General features: G+C 39.0%; 3 protein-coding genes across 3 annotated transcripts; all 3 read right to left on the bottom strand.

Moving 5' to 3' along the window:
• Positions 1-1,213: 1,213 nt before the first annotated feature.
• Positions 1,214-6,370, bottom strand: LOC133720620 (uncharacterized). Its single transcript, XM_062147031.1, has 10 exons — positions 6,216-6,370; positions 6,062-6,130; positions 5,155-5,236; positions 4,662-4,854; positions 4,148-4,224; positions 3,844-3,934; positions 3,099-3,736; positions 2,049-2,498; positions 1,725-1,778; positions 1,214-1,627 (listed from the first exon to the last, which is right to left on the bottom strand). Exons 3-10 carry the CDS (start codon positions 5,206-5,208, stop codon positions 1,436-1,438), a joined length of 1,749 nt encoding a protein of 582 aa, XP_062003015.1. The 5' UTR covers positions 5,209-5,236; positions 6,062-6,130; positions 6,216-6,370; the 3' UTR covers positions 1,214-1,435.
• Positions 6,371-7,429: 1,059 nt separating this feature from the next.
• LOC133721059 (uncharacterized) lies at positions 7,430-10,320 on the bottom strand. The gene is made up of 7 exons (XM_062147577.1): positions 9,919-10,320; positions 9,668-9,764; positions 9,353-9,468; positions 8,902-8,946; positions 8,531-8,556; positions 7,953-8,088; positions 7,430-7,838 (listed from the first exon to the last, which is right to left on the bottom strand). Exons 1-7 carry the CDS (start codon positions 10,286-10,288, stop codon positions 7,738-7,740), a joined length of 891 nt encoding a protein of 296 aa, XP_062003561.1. The 5' UTR covers positions 10,289-10,320; the 3' UTR covers positions 7,430-7,737.
• A 272-nt stretch (positions 10,321-10,592) lies between these two features.
• LOC133719745 (putative white-brown complex homolog protein 30) lies at positions 10,593-18,347 on the bottom strand. Its single transcript, XM_062145915.1, has 14 exons — positions 17,720-18,347; positions 17,556-17,632; positions 17,045-17,335; positions 16,483-16,546; positions 16,235-16,378; positions 16,017-16,051; positions 15,702-15,775; positions 14,271-15,199; positions 13,399-13,695; positions 12,562-13,026; positions 11,957-12,105; positions 11,373-11,662; positions 11,136-11,269; positions 10,593-11,050 (listed from the first exon to the last, which is right to left on the bottom strand). The coding sequence occupies exons 1-14, from the start codon at positions 17,950-17,952 to the stop codon at positions 10,894-10,896; spliced, it is 3,339 nt and encodes a 1,112-aa protein (XP_062001899.1). The 5' UTR covers positions 17,953-18,347; the 3' UTR covers positions 10,593-10,893.
• Between the last annotated feature and the right edge of the window lie 5,621 nt (positions 18,348-23,968).

Below are 23,968 nucleotides of genomic sequence, written 5' to 3' on the forward strand. Positions count from 1 at the left end.
GTGGAGACACCATAATTACTAATCTTAATACCAGCTTCCAATAGTAAGTTCCTTCATCCCTTCCTCTATATAATCCACCAACTCCTTCCTAATTTAACTCATCACCCCCCAAAACACCAACCTCTTGCACGCTCTCTTCATCTACTCACATTTTGGCTTTTGGACTTGCTTTAATCTTGGAAGTACCACAACCATAAATCCTCTTCTTAGAAATCGGAGTTGCACATCAGTTCATGCTCATCTACAAACTTGTGAAATGAAGGTGGTGGCAGTACTATTTTTGGTGTTGATGATTATGGCAAGCTCTTGCTTGGGAGCACCAAGAAGAGCTATGCTGGGAGGAATATATGGACGAGAGCAGAGGCACCACCACGGTGACAGCACGAAAAATGCCATGCAGAAGAGCAATGCTAAGTACATGGGAAGCCGTATGTACAACCACCGAATCAACAACCATCACAGCATACCTAGACAGTATTACAATGATCCAAGTGGTTCTTCTCCAGGAGATGGCGATGGTGGAACTGGGTAATGAATGATGGGGCTTAATCTGTGACATGTAGTTAATAGCATATGATCTTAATATGGTATGAATATGAATACCTGCTTGGGCCTTGGTATTGTGACTATTGTCCTATATATACGCTTTTGTATACATATATTTACCCTGTAATCCTCTTATGAAATGGAGTAATCTATGTTGCTAATATGAAGAAGTGGGAAATAGCAACTGCAAAATTACTGAAAGTGAATCTTTCCTTTTCATTCATTGTGTTTCTTTTTTGATTTGTGTCTGAAGTCCTGCTCTTTTTTTACCCCTATAATATCTACAGTTTGATGTTCATAATTTTGATCTCAAATCGCCCAAGCTAATGAGCAATAGATGATTCAAATCACGTTCAAGATAATCAAAAGTGTACGAAGAGATGGGATTGAAGTTGATTACTTTAGAAGATGAAGATTAGAAGTGATGGCAACATAAACCATCTGCTCTCTACACGCCATAATCCCATACAAGTAAATTTCAAAACCTCAACGGCATTGACATTCCGAAAACATAACACTCCATGCACCTTTCGATCCTCTGGATCCTTCTCAATACAGAAGACAATAACAAGGCAGTAGATTAGGGTAAAACATCCAACAGCAGATCACACCTATAAAATGTAAACATTTTCGAGTTTGTCCAGCACCAATTTTTGCAAGTTACGCATTAGTAAATTCCTAAAAAGGTATGCATTAATGCCAAATATAACTCCCTCTTGTCTGACACAATATCTAATTATCTCGAAAAGATTACAAAAGAAAATTCGGCCCACATTCAGTAATCATTTTTTCCGGGGATCCAAGAACCGGGTGTTAATCTTGTTAATACCAACACACTTTTTACATGTAAAGTACAGTCCTGACTATCGAGTTGCTGCAACATTGAACTTCAAGAACGGTTCTTCCTTCTCACATACTTAATGATAAGGTCAGATGAAGCACCTTTGCTTTCAGCAGGGAGTATGGCAGGGGAACACTTTTTACCACGCTGCCTTGGATATGGATGTTTCTTTGCCAGCTCACGGACACGGTATATCAGTGACTTCGGTAAATGCATGTCATTCTCCTCGTTTTCCTCAACCTGTATTGAGCCACACCGCACCGCAAACAATTTTAGTTTACATAACACATCAACAAACCACAACTGACATGGGAGTACAAATAGACAGAACGCTTGCCTCTTTCTTCAGTTTCCTTCGACAGCTACTTCTCAGAAGATTTCTCCATTTGTCCTGCAGCATGCACAAGTAGTGAATTGAATGAGATAATAACACAAAAGGCAACTGTTAAAATTGAAACCAAGCTCCTCCTAATTTCACACAAGATGGAGAAAGCCAGTTAAAATCTGGACCGTAGATTGCACATGAGACCGTTCACATGGCCTGTCCCAAATTCAGGAGGGCTTGCGCATTGGACGGATCAGATTGGAGAACTGGCCCTCTCCATTTTCTGTAGATATGGAAAGATTATATTCCCTTGGTTGGTAGAAAACGGTAGTTTACCCTGAGATCTATTGGTGTGCGATAAGCAGAAGATGTAAATAGAAGCCTCTTTATGCGTGTCCATTGTCCAACTCCATATTCAGAAATACCATCAATCAATGCCATCACCTCAGAGACATCCCACATCCTTTGATGCTTCCTTCGATCATGCTTTTTAGATCTTTTCTTTCTCACAATCTCATCTTCTGACTCGGAGTTAATAGGCTGATGCTTCCTTCGATTATGCCTTGTAGATCTTCTCCTTGTCACAGTTTCATCTTCAGACTCAGATTTAATATGTTGATCCTTCCTTCGATCATGCTTTTTGGATATCTTCGTGATCGCCGTTTCATTGTCAGACTTGGATTTAATCGGTTGATCCTTCCTTCGATCATGCTTTTCGGATATCGTCACTCTCACAATTTCATCTTCAGAATCAGATGTAATGGGTTGAAATTCAGTCCGAATTGCCTGTGCCAATAAAAATTCTAAAAGCATTAGACTATCATGAATAGAAGAGAACACAATAACAGTTCATTCTGATTCCTATATTTTATGCTTTTAAGTTAATGTACAACGGGACAGCTGTGCCTTCAGTGCAACAAGAACACTTCTACCCAGAGGGTACCTCAGAAAATACTACAAATGCTTTTCAACTCAATCACGCATGTAGAATTCTAGTATGCTTTGGCTATACGTAATTCGAGACCCCCGGAATCAATAGAAGTAAAGCTACAGAAAGGCAGCAGCATATCCTCCATACAAGAGATGTAAAATTTACCTGGGTCTGACCAAGGGTACTGCCAGATGACAAATACAGTGTCATCTTTTGCAGATAGACATGACACAGATAATCTCACATATTCCAATGAGGTGTTCCAGAGAAACCATAATACTCTTAAAGTTCGCAACTTATTAATCTATTGATAATTTGACAAGGAGAATAGCACGGATACAGAAACACCAGACAAATAGAAATATAGGAGATGAAGAAGAAGATTCCATACTTTCATCCCAAGTTTTATTGGAAGAAAGATAAGGAGGATTGGATTTCCCTACAAGAACTGTTACCTGCTTCTTTGGACGTGCTACCCGAATCTTGAATTCAGACAGCGTCAGATTATCTGAAATTGAATCCTCCTCAGGAACTGACGACAATGTCATAGGTCTTGTATGATGAAGTTTATTCTGAGATCTAGCCTTCAAGCACTGATCATCTGTAGCAGCAAGATGAGAAATATTTTCACTTCCCATTAAATCTTTTGCTTTCCTTTTTGAAGAATCTTCAACGAGTCTCCGAGTAGTCTTAGGCAGTCTTTTCTTCTTAATAATAGCACCAATTTTGTTTGCTTCAACGGAGCTCTTCTCATTTTCACTGGACAATAATCCACTTACTAAAGGTTTCTGATTATTATCTAACTCTTCAAGATTTTGTAAACTGAATGAACTAGGGCAGGTACTTCCTTCAACTGGTGCCTGACGTCTCTTTTTCCGCCTGAAGTCACCAGGCAACTTATGAGGTGATTCCTTGGGACAAGAATGATTTTTGCACTCAAATTCTTGAATTGTCACTGTTGACGATTCTGAAACCCCTACTGCACTATTACTACTGCCACTTAACCCTGGAGACCGACTTTCAGAGTTTCCAAGATGTGATCTTTCACAAGGACCAAATTCCAGTTCAGAAACCTTCCCCGTAAATCCAATATCTGCACACAGAAAAAGACACCACCAGTAAATAAGAGAGAGAAACCGTACCAGTTCTCACAATATTAAGCTATCACAATAACACACAGAAGATCGTAAAAATATTTACCTAGAAGAAAATCATCACATGGACTTGCAAGACCATTTGTTGCATGAATATCCTCCACTTCTTCAACTTCATCCAGCAATCCATCAAGAACCTACTAAATCACTATCTCATCAAAGAAGCAATCACATATGGAAGCAAATAAAAACTGTAATAAATTCCAGATTCCCTATACATGGCATATCAAATTATATACTTAAAAATAAAAAATGTGGGATGAAACTGAATTAGGAGCTGATTTCGGGAAAGATAACGCACAGAATGAATCAGACATGATATTAATTAGTCCAAGTAGTTAGGTACGTACTCCAAGTTCTAATTCATAGTCTCCTTGGCGAGGATGAGCAGAACGCGGCCCACGAGGGTGAGCAGAATGCCGCCCACCTGACAAAAACCAGAAAGTATAACACATTAGAACGATATCAAACTATTAGACATAATGAATCTCTAGTGTCCAAAGGGGAATTCAATAACCAACACATATCTTTTGGAAAAATACCATTTGGTATTTATTCTATCATTGCAGAAACAAGAGTTCATTGCATGCAGGTGCTAAATGTCTACACTTCCTTTAGAGTCTTTTTCTTCTGTATTACTTTGGTTTCTTCATGCAACACGATCAGTATGAATGGTGAGAGAATTTCAATCTAGGGGTCAAAGCTCAGGAGGCTAAATAAACCATGTTAAAATTGTTTGCAAGGATGTGCACACAAGGTGCTCCCGGGTAAAGAGGCAAGAATCCTATGACAATAGGACTTCCTAAAAACACATAAAATTAGTAACGAATCAACATTGTGAACAGTAACATTCAGTAGTATTACCAGTATATGTATTTAGTCCATAGTCAAATCCAGAAGAAAAATCATCAAAGTTTAAGCATTTTTCTGCATTCTCCTTGCCAAAACATAAGACACCATCTACTGTAACACATTCAGTTTTAGGTTCTGCAAGCAAGTGCTCAATTGTTTCGGTTTCATCATCCAGTGCAGGAGCAAATGAATCTTCCACTTTCACCTGAAAAGGAAAAGACGCAAAAATATCATACAAGTCGCAATTCCAGTCAAGGAACTGAGGAAGTAGAATTTTAATTATAAGGCCCAGGCATCAACTTTTAACCACAAAATTCATATTAAAATGTAAAAATGGCATACAGAAAAGAAACTATCAGTTTAAATAGTTCAGAAAATTTATGTGCGGTCCATGGTGTGAAAGCATGCTTGGAAAAAGCAGTTTAGAGAAGGAAAAAAAAAGTTACACATGCTACGTTAAGCGAGTGCCTAGAAGCAGTTCAAGGAAGTATTAATAAATTCTCACCCTTTGGGATTTCATGTCGACAAACTTGTTGCGCAAGTGTGCTTCATGATCCATTTCATGCTACGGTTTCTAAGGTTGATCCCTACAATCCAAAGCAATTATCAGTTCTCGTTGTGCAAAATGCCCTCCCAAATAAACAACCTATGCAGCATCAACATGGCAAAGGAATTTCACAAAGGATCCAAGTAAGCTAATTATTGTATTACTAGCTTGGACATGTCCATAAAGGCACAACCTTTTTATCATTTTACACAATCAAGCCAGTGCTTTGTCCTAACCTGCAGTTCATTTCATATAGCAAAGAATACGCGACACTCTGTACTCACTTCATATAACTTACAATTGCATGATATATAATGAGGCGTTGATGAATTTCAGGTGACGAATAGAAACATTCCGAATGAGGTTTTATAATGTGGCTGCATTACCACCACTAGACATCTTACTACTTCTACACTACAACCCCTTGATCTCAAGCATAACTAACTAATATCAGATTAGTACCATCTAATCAGAACGAACCAGAAAAAAAAAAACAGATTATTTTTTCATAAAAAAATCATTATTCAAACAGCGACTAGACCTTTCATAAAGCCTGACTCTGACACTCAGCATTTTTCTCAGAAAGAAAAAACATGACAGGGAAAGAAAAGGAGATCCAAAAGCTCCGATTCGTTACTTAGAAAGTGTACAAATATTCAAAAAAAAAAAAAATAATTACAGCTCCGATTAATGTTATTGGCTTAAATATGAGAAGCTAGGGATAAACATGGAAACTTGGACAGCTAATCAGTTCAATTAAGTCAAAGCTTGAAGAAAAATCAATCGACCGAGTTTTGCGTTCACAGTAACAAATCAGCTAAGCAGCGCAGAGAGAAAAAGTAACAGATCGGAAAATGAACAGTACCTGGTGAACGAGCATCGGAAAACCTAGGGGAGCTGAACGACGCCGATCTGCGATCTCTCGGAGACGAAGCTGAAAATCGAAAACGCAAAAGGAAAAAATGAAGATCTGAGCAAAGAGAGAGAGGAAGAAGAAGAAGAGAGGGTCGAGATCTGACCTTGGAGTGACTCGGCGAGAGAAAGAGGGGCGTCAGAAATTTTCGTGCGAATGTTCGAAACCGAAAGGCTCAAAACCGCCAAAAAGGGCACGAAATGAAGGGGGTTAGGGTGCGTTTGGGTCCGGAATCCAGAATGGGAGATTTTTTTTTTATTTTTATAATCTTCTCGGGTTATTTCTGTCTCGGGTTGCGAGAGTCATGACCCGAACGGGTGTTTCGAGTCCGGGGGACACGTGGACGACATTCAAACGGGGGTGGTTGCGGCTTGTGCTCATCCACGTTACTGATTGACGGCGTTAGGGGACCGAGGCCGATGGGAATTTAATGTTTTTGTTTTTGTTTTTGTTTTTGTTATTTTAATATTTGTGTGTGGGTGTGTGCTTAGCAAAGCTTTGTCCATCGGAATGTGTGGGTTAACAAGATATTTTAACTGCCCAAGGTAAAATTGCAGTCAAATCTTGGTGACAGAAGTGAGGCTACCGTCTGTAGGTAGATGAAGTGTGGAACATGTGCTTACTTATCTGATTCTGATTAGGGCGGTAATCTCAATTTTCACTCCATTAATTTCACCCTCAACTTCCACGTGTCCTTAGTTAACGTATTTAGAAACTAGAAAACAATAACAGCTTCATCTCACGTCTCACGATGAAGGGTACTCAATTGCTAGTCGTTACACTTTTGAGTGCGATTGGAAAACCATGTCTATCTTATCGTATAGGGCCTTGAATTGTTGTTTTTTCCGTGCAATTATTAAGGTGTTCCTCATTTCATAGTATTAGTCAAAATGTAAAGTAGGCTCAATCAAGCCTTAGATATTTACATGGCGCTGTCCCACTGTGTTTTCAAGTTTGAACTTTTACGGAGTGCGAGTGTTGATGAGCAAAAAGTGAAAATAGTGGTTGCTAAATTGGATGGATGACAATGGCCGAAACCTCCCTATCACACACCCGTAACGATAGGCTAGGAGAATTCGACCTAGAGAACGACAGGTATAGACTACGAGAAGTCGAGAATGATTAAAAATGTTTGGGATGTAACAGGTTAGACAAATCATTCAAGTTCGATTATATCCATTGCAGGCCCACCAGCCCCTGTTGCTTTCAGAGCATATTACTTCCACTTTTCAATGGCATAATAGAGAATCAACACGATTCTGAACCCAAATACTGAACTGAAATAATTGGAACAATGTAAGAGCAAGGAGATTGTTCTCGTGAAGTGGAAGCAGAATAATATCAACGGTTCTCATATCTAGACCTTCATTCTTCCTCAGCGATGTTTCGGGATTACATATAAAAGCCTAAAGATAACCTTTTTGGTCTAGTAATCATTCTCTGTTTTCACCATCTTCCATTCTGCGGTAACTACAAGCAGAACAACAAGCTATCCGATACAATCCTGAGTTTCTGACACAAAACCCTAGAGAGCTCATCTGCTTCTCTAGAAGAGCAGGATACTAGAATATGTGATAATCAAGATGAACAAAGAGGAAGTGTACTACTTTTGCACTCTATGATTGTCCTTATGCTGCTGGCTTTTCCACGGAATCCACATTGACTGCCAAGCCTCGGATCTTTACATCATAGTAAACCTCTTCAACTCTTCTTAGGTCATACTTCATACCTGCATCAGTTCACAAATGATTCACATAGGTGCAATGCAAATTTTTTTAACAATCACGAAGCTTGCAGAGGGCAAGAGGACCATGTAGAAATAGAATTGTAATTAGTAGCATACCATCAAATTTCTTGCGCAAAAAGTCATTTCGAAGATTGAGCAGTCGGAAGGCTGCATGGAGGTCTGTCAAAAACTTCATCACCTTTCTTGGGCAATCATAATCCCCAGCTGTCACTTGGTTAACCACATACCTAGGCTGCAGCAATGTACCGCACAATGAACCCATTTATATACAAATCTATCAGTTATTTCAAGGATGCCAGATGATCTGTCGATCAATAAGCAAATTTACCCCGTGAATTTGCACATGGCATCCTTCTAGATACACTATATAGGTCACTGTGTTCAACCACATGCACTCATTCTAGCATAAAACTGAACTACAATCCCAGGTATACACCATAATAAATTAAAGCATAGAGTATACTATTTTTATGATTCCATTCTAACCCTTCAATTTAGAATTTAGATTTGAATATGTTGATGTGAGGAGAAACATATGTTTATATCATCTGCACGCCTGATGCTCAAGACATTCTTTTCTCCCCATTTTTAACTTAACAGAAATGAAACTTGAGAAAACGTTGTAATGTGTGAATAAGCAGAACAGAGCAAGGGTACTTTAGATACTTCCTTACCAGTTCATTAGACATGAAGCAAATACCTGCAATATTAGAAAAGTCTCCACATCAATGTCTATTTAGAAAGAAAAAGAGAGAAACCGACAATGCTTATTAATATGATCATTCAGCATTTTCAATGATCTCCTGGGCAATACATAAGGACATATCAGCCCTACAACCTACACACAATCTCAACTTAAGTTTGTGAAAATGAGATAAGATCGTGTGTTTTAGGCTGAATTGTATCATAAGTTTGTATTCAGTTGGTGCTTTTTCATAGAATATAAGGAAAAACATGAAAAACCTTGTGCCTTAACATTGTCGCATAAAATTAATTGGTCGACTTGTTTCACAGAACAATGTATTCAAAATCTTACAATACTCACCAACAAGATAGTCTTCAACATCCAGACCAAATTCTGAGCCGCTCACTGAAAAATCAGTAGATATAGAGCTTACAAAATAGAGATTATACTGTGCAATACAAACTAAACTACATAAAGAGCTATCGTACAGATTATGAGCAGTCATGATTCTAATGTATAGTAGCTCATACGACCATGCATCAGAGTCATTTAACTTCTATCATATTTTTGGAAGCTTTTGGTGATCTTTCACTAAGATCAATAATTGGTTGAAAAACCTGGACCCAGTTGCTCATCCTACCTCAATCGGTTGAATCATATGTAATTGCCAATACTATTATGCATTTACTTGTCAAATTTGACACTTATACGAAATCCTGAAAAATTTGAAATTCATTTGCACATATAAAAAGAATATCGACTTATCCATATTGCAATCATAAATAAACAATAACAGAGATAAGAATCATACACCCAAGTTTTTCCTCAGCTTCAGTGTGCAACAAAAGCGTCCCTGTCTCTAACCAATGCATAAAAGCAAGCAGCGAAACCACAGTCTGCGTCTCAGACTTCCAATCACCATGATATCTAAACAAAAGCAACACATCAAACGCCAGTCCCAAAATCCAAACTAAAACTTATTTTCCAATAACACACTTGCACAAACCTATCATACATTTCCTTTCTTTTTCTATCATAAACAGAAACAAGTAGAGCTCAAATTCCACTAGCCTATAACAAACACACTTCAATTTCCACGAAAATCCGAAAGCTCAATTCCACTAACCTGTAATATCCCCCAGGGCTTCCGCGCACAATTTCAGCGAGCCGATTGTAGAGCTCCTTCAGCACAACAATTTGAGCCTTTGGCTTCTCCAAAACCTCTGCTTTAACCAATAAACAATCACAAAAAAAAAAAAAAAAAACAAAAATCGGAAGACGCATACAAAACGGTGCCGTAGCAGGTGCTTTAACCAACAACAATCACAAAACGAGAACGCATTACAATCACTTCACACAAAAAAAACGGCGCCGTACCGGGTGTTGAACGCGACTGGTGAACCAAGAGGAGGCTCGAGTGAATAAACCTAGAGGTGGACTCGATCTCCGCCACCACGGCTCGAATGCGGTCGCGCAGTGTTCCCGACTCTTCGAGCTGAGAGCGGAAGTCATCGAACTGCTTCTCCAGAAGTGGAAGCGCGTGGGGTTCACCGCCCGCCATGGAGGTGAAGGAGAGGCCGGAAATTCTGGCGATCGGAGAGACGGAGTGGAATGGGGGCGGTGAGGTGGACGGAGATGTGTGAGGAGGGATGAGATGGAGAGAGAAGAGAGTGGAGGGAAGGTTAGGGTTAGGGTTTAAGGAGCGAGAGAGTGTGAAGAAGTAACCGTTTCGAAACGCTGATTTCATTAGTCTAGTTTTTGGGTCGAGTTGCTTTTCTGTGTGTTTTCATAGATACGTGTTGCGCGCGTAGGAGAGTTCCTATTGAGTCCCGTAGCCTGGATAGAATGGGCCAATGCTTGTCACCAAAAGAATGGGCCAAAGGGCAACCCAAACTAATTTTGTTTTGTTTGTTTTTTTTTGTTCGGAAGAGAAATTTCATTAATATTTTTCGATATTACATCCCCAAGGGTAGTTGCTTAATCTTTCTATCAATGAAATTTTCGCTCCAAAAAGAGAGAGAAAAAAAAAAAAGCAAAAAAGAGGAAACTAATTAAAGTTTCAGTGCAAGAATATTACTTTCAATGTAAACTACTAGCTATACATAAAGAACAAAGTTAACCGAATAGTGTTCCTGTTTTGTACAAAAGGATGTGGGAGCTGATCTACTCATCTACGTACGCATGGACATTTCTGCTTAATTAGAATGTTAGCCATCAATTCCTGTTGGTGAAGAATATTGTTGCTCACTCTGATCAGTTACTATGATACAAATTACAAGAGTGTTCATTTTTGACCTGTAGGATCTATGGACAAGATAAACCCGCGGGGGAAAGGGTGACGTGCGAACCAATCTACCTCTTTTGAGTTATCAACAACAGAATGAAAGCCAAGATACGAGTAAGTAAACCGATCACCATGAGGGTGACCAGACAGAGGGTCCAATCATTAAGGTCATAGCCTCTTCTATATAATGCCGTGCAGCGACTGATCAGCCACACCCCAGAGTACCTGACAAGGAAATCTAGAGGATTAGTAACTCCGGGTTACTGAGCTAGATTGAGAGGAAAAGGAGGAAGAACTAGTCACGACAAACCTTTCAGCGTTTGCAATAACAAAAGCTTCTAGTGCCCACTTTGTGTAGCAAAACTTGGCTACATGCCCTGCAATTTTACTATCTTTAGCTTGGGTTGCAATTAGGGTCAATACAACCGGAAGAAGCACTGAGCTCTGGAGAAAACAGAACAGAAAAGAAGTCATTAGGTTAAGAAAAATAATATAAATGTACAACACAGCCTAAACATGTAATGAGTTTGATCAACTTTGAAGATACCAGTTGGGCAGGACTCGGGTCAAGGTAGATGGCAAGTGCGTAACCTATGCCAGTCGTACAGTACACAAGGCAGAGCAAAACAATGTAATTGTCTTGAAACGATGACCTTGGGTTGCTAAAAAAATAGAATGTGGATAGATACACCAAAGGTTTGATGACTGTATTGAAATGGTCCATTGTATCTTTGGATAGAAAATGAGCCAGACTGCTGATCCCAGATGCACTCTCTCTCCAGTAGTGTAATTTGTCAAGAGAGAAGGTTCTCAATGCTGATATTTTGCAAAGTAGTGCTGCAATTAGAAAAATTAAGATCATTCGCAAAAGAGCTAAGGCACACGGTAAAGATTAAAATTTAGATGTACATGCACAGAGCGAAGATGGACAGAGAAATAGTACTGTCTACTCTAGATATTGCAAGTAATAATCATTAAAACTTTGCCATAGAAGATATGATTATTTGTCATATGATAAGGTTAGAAATATGAAGAAATTATAGATCTCCAAATGAAATTACTGTCTCTTAATTAAAGGCTTAAAACACCAAGTTAAACTGAATGTTGCCAGAAAGTTTGTTTGTTACTTACAAACAGCAATGACAGTGTAAGTGTAGCCGTTGAAACCAAATGTTTCATCATTCATTTTTGAAAAAATCCCTAAGATGGCTCCTGCAAGTAACATAATCAGATAATCCGCTGCCAGCATTTGAGCGTCTCGTAGCCGCTGCTTACCTACCCTGAAACAAGTTACCTATAAGAATTTCATGTCAAAAACTAAAAGGTCATGAACTTTAACTGCCAAACAAGCACTGCGCGCCAATTATACTTCTTCCCAATAAACTATAGTTTCAATCTTCAATAAGGACCATCTTATAGCATATGCAAGGCTCATGTAAGTAGTGCTAATACCAAGATAAAAACTGATCAATAGATGACTCATTGACTCGAGGTTTAGCAAAATTATTACCAGTAAAAACTTAACCCCTAAAAGCAAGTTGCACTTAACGAACTTGTAACCCTATGATGTTGAACCTTTAGTCAGTCTTTTCAATTTACAAATATTCTGCGTTAACTAGCCATGGGCAGGCTTTGGGGAAAGGTATTGCACCTCCAATAGTATATTTTTGATATAGAGAGAATATGTTTAGGCAGATGGAATGAATTTGAAGAATGAATGCTTTATATGGTTATACCTCCCTAGGTAATATCTGTACTGCCGGAAGATACCAGGAGTAATTCGGTCTGATAAATCCTGGGACACTAGGAAGTTATGTCTTAAGTGATCTTTTTTCACCTCAACATTAGTCTTCACATCCCGCCACAAATCTCCAGCAAAAGATTGATCTCTCCTCATTACAGGTTTTGGGCCTGCTGAGCTTGCAGCAATTCCATCTAGATAGTGCATCATATCTTGAGGTACTGGGTACCCATTATGTAGCATCCATCTAACTGGAAGTTCTTCATGATTCACACCTGAGCTTGGTTTCACTATACCTTCCAAAATGTCAATGAAGTAGTCCGGAGGATTAACACGTTCTGGTACAACAATCCCAATGCCAGCAAAATACTCTTCAACTTTCTTTACAGATCCATGATATACAGTAAGACCACCTTTGGCTAAAAGAATGAAATCATCAAACATCCTGAATAAGGAATAGCTGTCACCCGCCACCAAAATCAAACAATCAAAACACTAGCTTCAGACCATTAAGAAACAAAAAACTTGAAAGAAAAAATGCAACTAATGATGGCCTCTTCCCTAATGGCTGACTACATACTCTTCATCAGAAAATTTTGGAGAGAAAGAAATAGCAGTGGTTAGTTTCAGTGCTTCTTGAACCACATTTTCGGACCAGTGTATACTTGTTAGTGATTAAGACTTAATCAATCATCATGCTCGATTTTTAACTAACAGATATCGACTTAACATCATGTGGTCAGTTAATTTTATCAGAAAATTTGGTCTCTAAGGCATTCCTCATTCTCTTTGTCATGCAGTGAAATTTCAGGGAGGGAGAGAGAGATAGTACCTTGGCTGGTGAAGTACCATACAGATGTTTACCCCTTCACGAGCTTCACGTCGAAGGGCTTTAAGAAGTAGCTGGGAAGATGCACTGTCCAAACCCGTCGTAGGCTCATCCAAGATCAGCAATGAAGGTTCCATGACCATCTCTAACCCAACATTAACACGTTTCCTTTGCCCTCCAGAGATTCCACGCTTCTCCACAGTACCAACCACGGAATCTCTCACTGCCCCTAGTCCCAGAGCCTCAATAACTCTTTCAACAACCAGGACTTTATCAGGTTTTGGCATGTTGGCAGACAGCCTGCAGTATCAAGGTGACCACCAACAAGATGTAATCGCTTTCAGAGTGAAGCAAAGAAAATTACTGATTGACACAAAACTTACATGATTATTGATTCAGAGTTTAATATTAACATATGATGACTACCTATCATATCTAGTGGGTAGGGTGTAGCTAGGAAAGTACCCAACCAAATAGAATCATGTATGAAGATAAGTAGAAATGCTAGTGGGTAGGGTGTAGCTAGGAAAGTACCCAACCAAATAGAATCATGTATGAAGATAAGTAGAAATGCCTGTGCAATAGCATCATGATTTTCTTTTGCATTCAACAAATCCTTAGCCTTTGTACAATGAGGAAATAATTGCCGGTGACATAAGAGACTAACATATAGTATCTGTGTCCACCTCACCAGCATATAGAGTCTGATAAAGGATGACTGAGAAACACCCAATAAAGAGATAAATATTTATTATGATGAACATAGGGCGGTGAGGGTTTGTCAATAAGAAAAATTTGATAGTACATTATGGTGAGACTATTTTTTTTTTTTTCAAGCAATGATGGAGAAATTTTTAATGATGTAAATCACATACCTGCACCTTGCACTAAATCGGAGATTCTCCTCCACAGTCAAGTTTCCATGCACAATATCGTCTTGAGGCACAAAGCCAATGATTCTCTTGTAGGCAGTCATTGGTTCAGCTTTTCCATTTATTAGAATTGAACCTGTCACAGTGCATCCAGCTACTTTTCCTGATAATGCAGAAAGAAATGTTGTTTTCCCAGCTCCTGAAGGACCCATGACTGCTGAAACTCGACCAGGAAAAAGTTTTCCAGTAACACTCCTCAAAAGATTTTTATCTTTTCCTTTCAGAGTGAGAGTTAAATCTTTAAAATCTACTTCGATTGCAGGGCGAGTCTTGACCTCAGTGTCCTTGGCCATTTGGATTATACCCGTAAAGGTCAAGTTCTTGCTTTCTTGTTGCATAGCTTTCTCCTTCTCGAGTTGCCCATATGCATACTTAAAAATTTGACTGTGAGTATGCAGGTTTTTAACTTTTGGGGCTTGCTTTTTAATATTTTTATCACCAATCTGAAGATTAAAGCCTTCAGTACTATGCGGATCATCGTCTAGGGATTGCAACATTTTGGTAAGGTTGCTTGGTTCCTTATTCTTTGATTTTGAAGCTGGTGATAATTGCTCAGATGAGCTTAATGTACCAGGTATCTTAGGTGCTGTTGAAGTATTATCTGTACCAGGTTTAAGCTGACCTGAAATCTTCAGAGGCTCTGAATTCCTTGCAGATTTTTTGCTAGAAAATGTGCGGGACATCTGCTCTTGCAATCCAACTTTACGCTTCTTAAGGCCTTCTTTTGCAGTTTTCCATCTTTCGCGTGCTTGTGCAGTTTCTCGTGCATGTCTTGCTGCAGCTTCCCTAGACTTGGCTGCTTTTCTTTCCCGAATCAGCAATACTTGATCAGAGCAGTTATAAATTATGATCAAAATAAAACTCAGTGCAACCTGGAGAGACAATGAACAGGATCTGATTAATCAATTACCTCATATATATATATCTTGTCTACATGTATGTATGTTTTGTGTGAGTGTCTGTGGAGAGAGAGAGTGTGTGTATGTACATGTATCTCCACAAATATGTGCAGGATCAAGTTTTGAAGAACATGCATAAACTTGGGACTTGGGAGATTGTGATACTGATGTCCTGAAGTATGCCATTCCTTTTCATTTTCTCTTGCTTTTTCTTTGAAAATGAAAATTGAAGAAATTTTGAAGAATTTCAAGAAACTGCATAGTTGAATATTGTCCAGAAAAAAAAAGTAAAAAGGTCATTAAACATAACTTAAGAGAGGGAGAAAGCAAGTTTTAGTGTGTGCTTTTATAAAGACTAGATTCAATTGAAGGCACAACCAAGATCGAAACCCTTCGTAATAATAAGCAACTCACAACTAGCCTATCGTTGTGTGTTTCAAATTTTCATCTTTCCAGCAGATAGGAGAACACTTACAACAAGGAAGATCCCGTATGCATGAATCTTTTGATTTGCAGTACCTCGACCACAGTCAGTCAACTTCAAGCATGCTGCAAATGGTTGGTGCAAATGAATGTTACATTATCTACCAAACACTCAAACTTAGATATATTAAGCAAAACCTTTGGAGTGCGCAGAAATGTGAGTATGAAATGGGACAGGGCTAAGAAATGGTTTATAGAAATACTAATATTAGTAAGAGGATATGGGTGCATGAAATCTACTTCATTTACTGCTCCTGTATTTAAGAAAAGTACACATGAAAAAGACTTGCAATATAGCAAAACTTACGTTTTTGATAAGTGGAACCCATCCTGCAGTAAAATCTGAAATTACATGAGAAGACAACATGAGTAAATACAGATCCTGAGCACAGCACAAGAAGTTGCCTATTTTCTCAAATTTGAGTAGATTTATTTCATAATGATTGTAAGTTCATGCTTTATCATCTTGCAGCAAGTAGCAGCCGCAAATGCAATTTATTTAAGTTATCAGATGAGAATCAATACCCACTACTGCAAGTGTATTTCTTTATGGTAGTGGGGCAGTATGAACCAGATGAACAAAATACATCAGTTTTACTCGCATCAGTCCAAACATCTGCACCACCACAAGTATGATTTGGTTCTCCTGCAGGTACTTGGTAAGTATATCTGCAAAATTAATCCACCAATGAACATTGATGCATAGTATAAACCATAGGAACCTGGGATAAAGAAGCATCAGAAGATTGCCAAAGACTAGGATATGAACTCACGGGTCACATAATCCACTCGTTTGGTTTAGTTTTGCACGGGGACAGTAAGCACCTAAAGGACAAGCTTCATTTAAAAGGAAAAGAGGTATTAGGTTTGATTCGATATCATCACATACAATATCTACAGCCCTGATAACTAAAGGTTTAACTTGACCCCAAAAAAAATAAAAACAATAGCAACAAAATGGAATCAAGAGTTCTGTCTATATTTTGCTCGGTAATTAGGCTTGTACAGAAGCAGCAAATGTTATGATATACTTTGATTTTGAACTTAAACAAGAATCATATGAATGTTGCAAGACATATAAAGTGTGAACACACAACCTTGTAGAAGTAAGGATTGATGAAAACCCAATCTAAGTTCCAAATAAGAATGAAAACTAAAACAATGACGATAAAGAATGAAATCAGCGGGACAAAGTAATGCATCACCTCATAGGATTAATAAGAAGTTAACGAAACAAAACTATTAACAGATACTAACAACCAGAAAACTATGCGGACCACATTGTAGACTGCATCTCTATCAATAATGACAATAGGTCTGTTAATCCATACTTACGGATCATGCAAGTGATTCCCTCAGGGCAGAAAAAACCTTCACAACAAGGCTGACAATCAGTAGTTCTAGCAGGAATGTGTGAGACTTTGAGGTCAACCTTGTCCTCACCATCAAGACTACAACCCCAACCAGGTTCGCATCCGGCTTCCCAATTGGTCAAGTTGCAGTTCAGGTTTGGTTTCAAGTAGGTTAACTGATGCGGTACCCCATCGTCAGTGATCCCAATGTTAGTGAAACTCGAGAAATAGTACCTCATTTCCGCTGCTGTACATATTCGACTACTGACTTCTCCTGTTAGTATCAAACCTGTCATTAGGAACTGTACAATACACATAAAAGCTAAACAAACGCATTTCAAAACAAGAACGTCGTCATTGTATGTCATCAATCTATCAGAAATTCAGAATCACAAACCCTTCCACTTTTGACTCTATAGTCTACACATCATGCATCATGACATTTCTAGCAGTGAAAACAAATTAAAATGTGTGGAAATTGCTAGAGCTCATACCTTTCGAGTTTTTTATACAATTAGACAGGAATTCAAGCTTCCCCGTATAATTGAATGCTCCATTCCAATCATCTTCCCTGAAATACAAGAAGACCAACCTTGAGAGATACACACTGTATGGCGAAAAACAAAGAAGGTGGAATTGGGTATTAATTAATACTCACACATTCTTAATGCAGTACTCCATATGACCTTTAAGGTCTTTGCTTAAATACTTGGTGAGATTTGAAAGCTTGCTCTCCAAGAGCTGAGTAACAAGAGGAAGCGTGGCCGGGTTTTTGTTCTTACTGAAATCATCTTCGTCCTGGCACAAAAAGCACGGCAACAATCTCAAAACGACGATGAACACAACATGGGGAAACCAACGGGCTCTGATCCTCACTCTGGAGCTCCCCATATCACATTATTCTCTAGGAAAACCATCCAAAATTATATTCAAATTTTCAGCCTCCTCGTCATGATCATCGCCCCAACCACCCTATAATATGCAACAAACAAACTGCATGCGACACCACCAAAACAAAACTCGAGTAATGAGCCCTTTCGCCGACGACAATTAATGCAATTGAGAATGGTGAAAATTCAAATGCTCCGTTCGTAAGGAGCAACAGGCGGTTGCGTGATATCCAAACAATGGAGGATGAAGGCCGAAACGCGGCGAGGGCTGGAGAGCAACGACAATAGCTGGGAGAGGGGAGCGTGTGGATTCTGAAGGAGGACCGGAATTTGGGGGTGTAAAGAAAAGGCGGGGAGAAATGTGCGGCCATATAAATTGGAAGTTTCAGGGAGTCAAAACCACACGACTGTTTGTGCGTGAAATTTGTGAGACTGTACATAATCGTTGGTGCCAATGGCCAACGTACTTAACGACCCAAATCTTAAATTAAGGGAAAAAAATAAAAAGCCACGTGGATTAGGGGTTCTGATCTCTGAATGGAATAATGCTCAATTGCAAACTGACTTGAACAAATCTTATTGTCTTAACCTTCTGATCAATTGGATGAAACCTCCTCGTGGAATCTACAAGCTAAACATTGATGATAGTAGAAATGGGCTTTCTGGAAAAATTGGTGCAGGAGGGGTTCTTAGATGTTCTAATGGCTTATGGATTAAGGGTTTTCATATAAACTTGGGCATACGCGATGTCCTAGATGTTGAATCTTGGAGTCTTTATTATGGTCTTCAACAAGCTCTTAAATGTCACATTACGCATATTGAAGTTGAAACTAATTCTGCAATTCTGGTAAAGTTAATCTCTGAGACTGATGTTACTCTTCACCCCATGGGCTCACTTATTTGCTGCTGCAAAAATCTGATCAGAAATTTTCAATGCTTCTCCATAAAGCACATTTACAGAGAATGTAACATGGTTGCGGACTGCCTTGCTAAGCAGAGCATCAATCATGCTTATGGGATAATCGAGTTTGATAGCCCTCCTATCCATGCCTCTCCTGCTTATCTTGATGATCTTGATGGAGTTACTCGGCAAAGACGAAGCTCTGTTAGGCCTGATAATAGGCCAAGATAGCTTGTTTCTTTAGTCTATTTCGTTTTTCTGGGTCTTTTTGACCCCTTGCTTACCAAAAAAAAAAAAATTTGATAAAATAATAAGAGCAAATTCACCATGGTCTTATTCTCCAAAAAAAAAAATGCACCATGGTCTTGCCTCTTAATCAGCCCAAAAATCAAATAAAATCCATGCACCGCATGACTCATTGCCCGATTAGAAGCCTGGTCGGCCAAGCCCACTAACAGCTTGATCAAGGCGACCAATCCAGTGGGGCCTACGTAATTAAAGCAAATGAAACACTTTATTTTATCTAATACATTTTCCTCTTCCCACTTTTGACCTTGCTACATAAAGATAGGAAGAAGACAGAAACAGAGAAGAAGGGGAAGAAGAAAGAGAAGCAGAAGCAAGGGCAAAACATGAACTCTGGTGAAGATGATTGAGAAGTAAAAGTCTTGTCTTTTAGCGGTGCACCAAAAACATGAAAGGCAAAGGCAAAATCAATGAATAGTGCATAATTAGGAGGCAAAACCTCTCATTTTACCTTTGCCATTTGCCTGATGCGGTGCACTTGCTCTAAGAGTCGAAAGAAAAATTCAAAAATTTGCACCGACACGATTTAAATGGGATTTGTGGATCACCCATCAAGTCTAAGATCAATCCTCCAACTCACAAATAACTTGTTTTATTTGTTTATTTCAACCGGACTAGATTCAAGAAATTTTTAAGTGTTGATATGGTTAATGCATGGGTGTTTTTTTGCTCCAAACCGAAGTTATATACTATACATTATAGGACAATTCTCGTGAAGTCACGTGTCATGCACTTATAAAGCTTAGAGCAAGTTTACTCGTTGAGGTCACTGGATCAAATACTATTCACTATTTTTTGCCTTTCATTTCTATCATCTAAGTCACTAGGTCAGATACTGTTCACAAAAGGTTACCGAATGTCAGTTCACAATTGTGACAATAATTTTGTGAAGTTGTTAGAATATATTATTCATTCTCCTAAAAAAGAAAAAAAAAACATGGCTGAAATATGGCAAAGTTACTTATCAAAGAGGAATAATCAACCGTCGAATGTTGAATCCATTGTGTGATTACTGAAGTGATAATGTCAACACTTTTCAAAATAAGGTTAATTACTTAATTTTAATGGAGAAAACCTGCATTTGTAGTTAACCCCAAAAAGTTTGGTCTCATATTAATACAAGTTTTTTTTTTTTTTTTTGAAATAGAAGTTGAATTCATTAGATCAACAGTCAAAGGCCTTACATAAGAAATCTGGCAAGAAAGTCTGAATTAACCCATCTAAGCTAGAGCAAACCATTAAAGATCACTGGGACGCTTACATTTAAGCAAGCCTATACAAGAATGAACAAACCTCGCCTCATATGAAAAATAAATCATTCAACTAGCTCTCACTTGCCAATCACGCAATTGTGGTACAAACAATAAACTAGAAACGTCATAGAAGACTCATAGAAGTTTTTTCACCTCATACAGGCTTAAACCCTAAGGAAACATTAAAGCCCAAAAACATGCCCAACTGGCCCCAACCTGAACCCAAGCCTGTAGGCCCAGGCCCAAACCATATCTTGACTATCAGGGTTCCCCTGCATCTCCACCACCGTCATGATCTCCGGCGGCCTTCTCGTCCGCATCAGTCGCCGATATCAAGCAAGTCTGTTGCACCTGCCTTTCCTACTCGAGGCATCCGGGACCATGCCCAGTAGCCAACCAATGCTGGACCCAATCCCAGACCAGATCGGAACTAACCTCGATTGCCTCCTACAATCGTCTGCAACCAGGATCCAACTGAAGCCTCTTGATCCAAGCCCAAATCGAAACTGCACCTCAACCTTTGAAAGAGAATAAGAGGGTCAGACGTCTAGCGTCACTAGACTAGACGGGGGTCGCCGCCGCTGGATCTGGGGCACAGCAAGGCAGCTAGATCTGACGGAAAGTGTTGTCGTCTAGGTCTTCCTCGCACTTCCGCTTAATATATCAATACAAGTTGTTATTGCAATTCTGTATGTTTATTATCGACTGACAACATCTTCTTATTTTAGCTATATCTTATAGTAACGGTTGGACTTTCTAAGTTTCTATGAACTTTCCTGCCATTTATTAAGGACATAGTCCCTTATAAGATTGATAAACTGAAGGCCTGCTCACATAAGGGACTGTGAGGGACAAGTGAATCTGATGGCTGAAAATAAATGCACAGTTTTAAGTTGTTATAATTTCTGTTTTTATATTTAATACATGTAGTTGAGATGCACTTGTCCCTTAAAACTGTCCATTAGGTGAGCCAATCTGTGATAAACTGAAGGGGTAAATGTTGTGGCATTAATCTAACATGGTATATATGTCATTGACACATCGTTAATTAAACCGTGTCATTTAAACGAAAAATCTATCTGATTAAATGATTGTATTTTTTTTATAAATATTTTATTAGTTCATTTCTTTTTCAATATGATAATAACTCCATCATCTTCCTCCGTCACCCTCATCAACTTGTTCATAAAAGTTTCAAACTTTCAAGAGTGAGTCAGTGAACCATGCTGATAGATTGATTAGATTCCACCTTTGACAATACCAATGAATTCTACGGCAAATCTGTAAAGAATATTTTTCTCTTTGATTTTTGTCCGGCAAATCCTATTTTCCTTCTACCTTTTTCTTTTGAACCGTCCTCTTCTTTGTTTTCCAGCAAAAAAGAAGAAGCACTTCCTCGTCATCGATCCCCACCCTTTTTTAACATTGAAGACCTTTTAAGTATAGTCAAATTTCCCTAAAAAAAAAAGTATAGTCAATTAGCCATCTTATATATAAGAAAAGTCGTGTACCAAATAAAGATAACCCTGACAACTCAATTTCCAGGAAAAGAATTATCGTAAAGGAATATCTTCTATTGATTATCTCATTCCCAATTGTAATACATTGACCAAAAAAAAAAATTTCCCAATTGTAATACGTACACGAGTTCTTGCCCTTTCAATGTGAACAAATTTACAAGTCTAAATGATTAAGCAGGGTTTGAGAATTGAGTTAAAATTAAATTAGCTTATAGGTTTGATTTTTCTTTAGGGAAAAATTCATGAATAGTATCCGAAGTATGGTCCACTATTAATTTCAGTACACTAAGTTCCAAAACATAAACTTTGGTACATCAAATATGAAGCCTGATCCAATATACGTACACGACGTCAATAACTCCGTCAGTCCGCATGCCATTATGCACATAATGAAGGGCAAAATTGGTTTTTTCATTTGTTAATGGGTTCTCTCTCTCTCTCAACCTTGCTCACCGACTCTGCTACCCCAAACTCTAAGTCTCTAACAATGGCCTCCGACGACTCCTCCCCCGTGTCTGCCACCGTTGACAACGAGAAGTATGGGTTCAAGAGGCCTATGTCTTTTGTCATCACTCGAAGAATCAGAAGCACTAGGTTCTGGTCTAGAATCATGACCCCTTGGCCTTTTGTGACTTCACTTCTTCCTCCTCTTATCTCCTTCATAGCCACTCTCATATCCATCACTGCCTGGATCTGTTTTCCTTATTCTTTTCGTTATCACCGATCACCACGCTTCTACACCGCTTTTCACCACCTCCGATTACAGCCCCTATCCTCAATCCTACCCCCCATCACAGTCGGATTTTTCACCGGAGCTGAACCTCGACAACCTCAAAGCCATCATAGTCCTCGCCAAGGGAGACATGGGGACCGTCTTTTTGGTCCACGACCCGAAATCTCACCCGTCCGGCGTCTGCCCTTTCGCTCCAGTTCTTCCTCCGGACCAAGCTCAACACTGACCTGATCCGACTCTCCGGCTTCAGAGGTAGTGACAGCGGCGATCTAGGCGACGAAGTGGCAGAGGCTGCTGCCGTTGAAATGGTTCGGAAGAGAAGAGCTGGAGTGAAAGAAGCTTCTGGAGCCACAACTCCTCCTTTGTAGCAGAGTAGTGGTCCGCTGCTGATGGTAGCATCGAATTCCGGAAGCTGCTTCCGATTTCCAATCAAGGAACCTGAGAGCGAAATGACATGGCTTCTAGAGATGAAGGCGAGGTTGGTTCAGAATTGAGGAGAGGGAGGTCGCCATTACTGTGAGGCTAGATAGCAGTAGACTAGTCGTGTTCCAGGGCGGGTTTTTGGGGAGAGAGAGAGAGAGAGAGAGAGAGAGAGTTGGGTACCCAGAATAAGATAAGAGAGATAGATGGGTGCTCAGAGCAAAAAAATTGAAGACACCGTTTTACCCTTTCAAATACGACAGCTGACACGATACTAACGGCGTCATTGACGTCGTGTATGTATAATGGGTCGATTTTGAAACCTCATGTACTAAAGTTTATGTTTTGGAACTTGGTGTACTGAAATTAATAGTGGGCCATACTTCGGGTACTATTCATGAATTTTTCCCTTCTCTTTAATGTAAATAACAAAAAAATTATTTATTTTGTTTTTCTTTTCTAGATCAAATCTTCCTTGGCAAAACAACACCTCTAATGTTAAAGTTGCCGGTTTCAGACTAATGCCTAAAGTCTTCCATATCTGTTTCTACCGAAGAGCTAGTACGGCTGCCTTCAGCTTGACCATTAATGAAACTTTTGAATACACCGGCGCTGGGGGAGGGGGTAGGGACATGATGTCTAAACCCCAAATTACAAGAAGCATCCAGAGAACATCTCGAAACAATATTAGTAGTCTATCATAAAATTATGTATTATAACATGCACCAACAAAGAGTGCTCTACTAGTTACTTCATTCGCTTTACAATTATGGTGACATACTGGAAAGTAAATGCTTACTCGAAGTCATAATATACTAATAAGATCAACTTTCCCACTATTTTGTCATCAGAAAATAAATCCGGTGACACTCAGTTTCATTATG

Source organism: Rosa rugosa, chromosome 7 (assembly GCF_958449725.1).
Source record: "Rosa rugosa chromosome 7, drRosRugo1.1, whole genome shotgun sequence".
NCBI lineage: Eukaryota > Viridiplantae > Streptophyta > Magnoliopsida > Rosales > Rosaceae > Rosa > Rosa rugosa.

Bases quoted from the DNA above. Each gene is read 5' to 3' on its own strand.
- LOC133720620 (XM_062147031.1), bottom strand. From the start codon at position 5,208: ATGGATCATGAAGCACACTTGCGCAACAAGTTTGTCGACATGAAATCC. The intron at 4,855-5,154 runs GTGAGAATTTAT...TTTCCTTTTCAG, and splicing joins TCGACATGAAATCCCAAAGG to GTGAAAGTGGAAGATTCATT. The intron at 1,779-2,048 runs GTAAACTACCGT...TGCATGCTGCAG, and splicing joins GCACACCAATAGATCTCAGG to GACAAATGGAGAAATCTTCT.
- LOC133721059 (XM_062147577.1), bottom strand. From the start codon at position 10,288: ATGAAATCAGCGTTTCGAAACGGTTACTTCTTCACACTCTCTCGCTCC. The intron at 9,469-9,667 runs GTTAGTGGAATT...GCTTTTGTTTAG, and splicing joins AGCCCTGGGGGATATTACAG to ATATCATGGTGATTGGAAGT. The intron at 8,557-8,901 runs GTGAGTATTGTA...CTAATATTGCAG, and splicing joins TGTTGAAGACTATCTTGTTG to GTATTTGCTTCATGTCTAAT.
- LOC133719745 (XM_062145915.1), bottom strand. From the start codon at position 17,952: ATGGGGAGCTCCAGAGTGAGGATCAGAGCCCGTTGGTTTCCCCATGTT. The intron at 17,633-17,719 runs GTGAGTATTAAT...CTTGTATTTCAG, and splicing joins GAGTACTGCATTAAGAATGT to GGAAGATGATTGGAATGGAG. The intron at 11,051-11,135 runs GTTTGTCGTGAC...TTTCCTTGTCAG, and splicing joins GTTATTGCAAACGCTGAAAG to GTACTCTGGGGTGTGGCTGA.